Source organism: Egretta garzetta, unplaced genomic scaffold (genome assembly GCF_000687185.1).
Source record: "Egretta garzetta isolate BGI_Z169 unplaced genomic scaffold, ASM68718v1 scaffold1006, whole genome shotgun sequence".
Lineage (NCBI taxonomy): Eukaryota > Metazoa > Chordata > Aves > Pelecaniformes > Ardeidae > Egretta > Egretta garzetta.
This window is the reverse complement of record NW_009259872.1, coordinates 22,833-25,165: the sequence shown is the minus strand read 5'-3', so window position 1 is coordinate 25,165 and position 2,333 is coordinate 22,833. Positions and strand designations below refer to the sequence as shown.

The window sequence follows — 2,333 nt, the reverse complement described above, 5'->3', positions numbered from 1 at the left end:
CGCTGGTGCAGGAGCCGACGGTGCTGGGGGTGCAGGTGGGTCGTGTCCGGCCGGAACATCTGGGGTTGCGGCCTGGGGGGAGCGGGAAGCCTCAGAGGAGGCTGCTGAGAGCGGGCAGACGGATGGGAGAAGGACAGCACCTACCTCAGGCTCTGCAGGTGGGATCCGGGGCCTGGCGGGTGCTCGGCTGCGAGGGAGGTGGGGGGGGGGGCGCCCCGAAGAAGGCACGAAACCCGCTGGCCGGAGACATCATCTGCCCGACTCTGCCCTGGAGCAGCTTGGGATTGACGGAGGGGAGGGGGCTCCCAACCAGACCAGAGACCCGGGCAAACTGGCTGGGGGACATTCGGCCAGCCTGGCAGAGCAAAGAGGGCACCCGGAGTCAGCCGGGGGGAGATTTGGGGACAAAGGGAAAGGCCCAGCCGGGGCCGCTGCATCTGGGATGGCCGGGAAGACCCACGCAGAGCCACCTCCCACAGCCATGCGAGGAGAAATGGGGGACCTTGCCCACGGGGTGGACGAGGAAAGCGCAGGGAGGGAGGGAAGGGAGTTTTACCTGGGCTCCTCCGAGCAGCTGCGCTCTCTGCAGGTGGGTGAGGACAGGAGAGACGCTGTGGGGGAACGGGTGGCCCAGGAGGGAGGAATTCTGGGGAAAGAGAAGGGAAGAGGGACCCCGGTCACAGCCCTGGTCACAGACGATGGTGGGCAGATGGGGAGCGGGCGCCGTTGCGAGATGAATGCCCAGGAGGGTGCCCCGGGCAGGCTGGGAGCCGGGCTGGGCACCAGGGATCGGGCAGGATGAGGCGGACGGGCCAAGCTACAGAACTAGAGACGAGCCACTTGGGCTGGTTGTGTGTGACAGTGACGGGTCCAGCACCGTCAGGGCCTGAAGTTGCAGGTGGGAGGAAAGGAATGGGGTGTTTGAGGGGTTTGGGGGAGGCTGGAAGACCTCCCAGCAACGGGGGAGCTTGAAGGCAGCACCAAGAAGGAGGGATGCAGAGGGGGCTGGGTACCGGTACGTTGCAGAGCTGGTTGGGGGACATCCTCTCGCTGTAGGGAGCGGGGTAGCGCTGCTGCATGGTAGCTCGGATGTGGACAGGCTTCGGACACAGGATCTAGGAGGAAGAAAGCAGCACAATCCCCCCGTCAGCTCCCGGGGGGACCAGCCTGTGCCCTCTGAGTTGCAGGCAGCGAGCGGGGCTGGGGGCAGGTACCTGCTGGTTGAAGTTGGGCACAGCAGCCTGCTTGGGAGGGGTGCCGATGGGGACAGCCCGGACAGGGGGGCTCCCGATGACGGGGGATGACGAACGCCGGGGCAGCGCCCGCTCAGAGGGGTCCCTGTCTTCCTCTCGAGCCTGCGGGGGTCTTTGAGGCAGAGCATAGTCCAACACGGACACTGATGGCATCTCCTGCAAGAGGAAGGGGAGAGAAAGCTCCCCCCAGGCTAACAGTCACTGACCAGGACGGTGAGCGCTGGCACCGTGCATCCCAGGGATGCTCCCAGAAACCGACGGCCCCATCCTTCCTTCTGCCAGATCTCCTCCGCATCCCACTGCACTTCCCTGGGAGCCCCACGTGACAGTGGGGGTTCCTGGGAACCCCTGGGGCCTGCCCTGCAGAGCCCACGTCACTGCCAAGATGCCTGTTTGCGGTGACAGCGCTGCCCAAGCGCGGGGCAGCAACTCTGTGCCACCGCCACACAGGCTGCACGCAGACGCTGGGCTCCTCAGCAGCGGTGCAGAGCCGGGAGAGGGCTGGCTGCGCAGCACACGCTCCGCCTGCACTTAAAAGCCTGACTTTTAATTAAACCGCAACAACAACAAGAAGAAAAAAAAATCCTCTGCCTTGAGGCGCTGACATTCCCAAACCCTGACGGGAGCGCTGATATCTCTCAGACATCACCAGGGACCACGGATCAGCGGTAATCCCCCCCAGCCCGGCTCTGCGGCCTCTCAGGTGGGACAAGGGGTGATGTCTAAGAGGGTCTACAAAGGAGCCAAACCGGAGGCAAGCAGAGCGCCCCACTGTCCCAGGCTGATCTGGAGGTGCTCCCCAGCATGGATGAGCCTGCGGCAGCACATCTCACCCCTCAGCACCCAGCTCGCCACCACAGGGGCTTGGGGCAGGGGGCGTTAAGGAAGCCACGATGGCTGCCACTCACGCCCCAGCACCGTACCTGAGTGAGAAGCGGCCCCCGGATGCGCCGCAGGACGGCTGAGCTGTCCCAGATGCTGGAGTTCAGCCCTCCAGGCTGCTGGAAAACAGAGAGGGAGTCAACACAGCCCCGCCGGGCCTGCACCCGCCCCGGCAACCCACCCCGGCCCCCGCTCCCA

At 65.5% G+C, this 2,333-nt stretch overlaps 1 protein-coding gene across 1 annotated transcript in view; it reads right to left on the bottom strand.

Annotated features, from left to right (window-relative positions):
• The window catches only part of PATL1 (PAT1 homolog 1, processing body mRNA decay factor), a gene marked incomplete at its 5' end in the record, with an annotated part of 12,877 nt that overhangs the window by 9,624 nt on the left and 920 nt on the right, over window positions 1-2,333 (bottom strand). Inside the window, 7 exon segments of the mRNA XM_035895645.1 lie at window positions 1-72; window positions 145-187; window positions 190-355; window positions 557-646; window positions 1,014-1,115; window positions 1,215-1,409; window positions 2,177-2,254. Coding sequence (XP_035751538.1) covers window positions 1-72; window positions 145-187; window positions 190-355; window positions 557-646; window positions 1,014-1,115; window positions 1,215-1,409; window positions 2,177-2,254 — 746 coding nt within the window.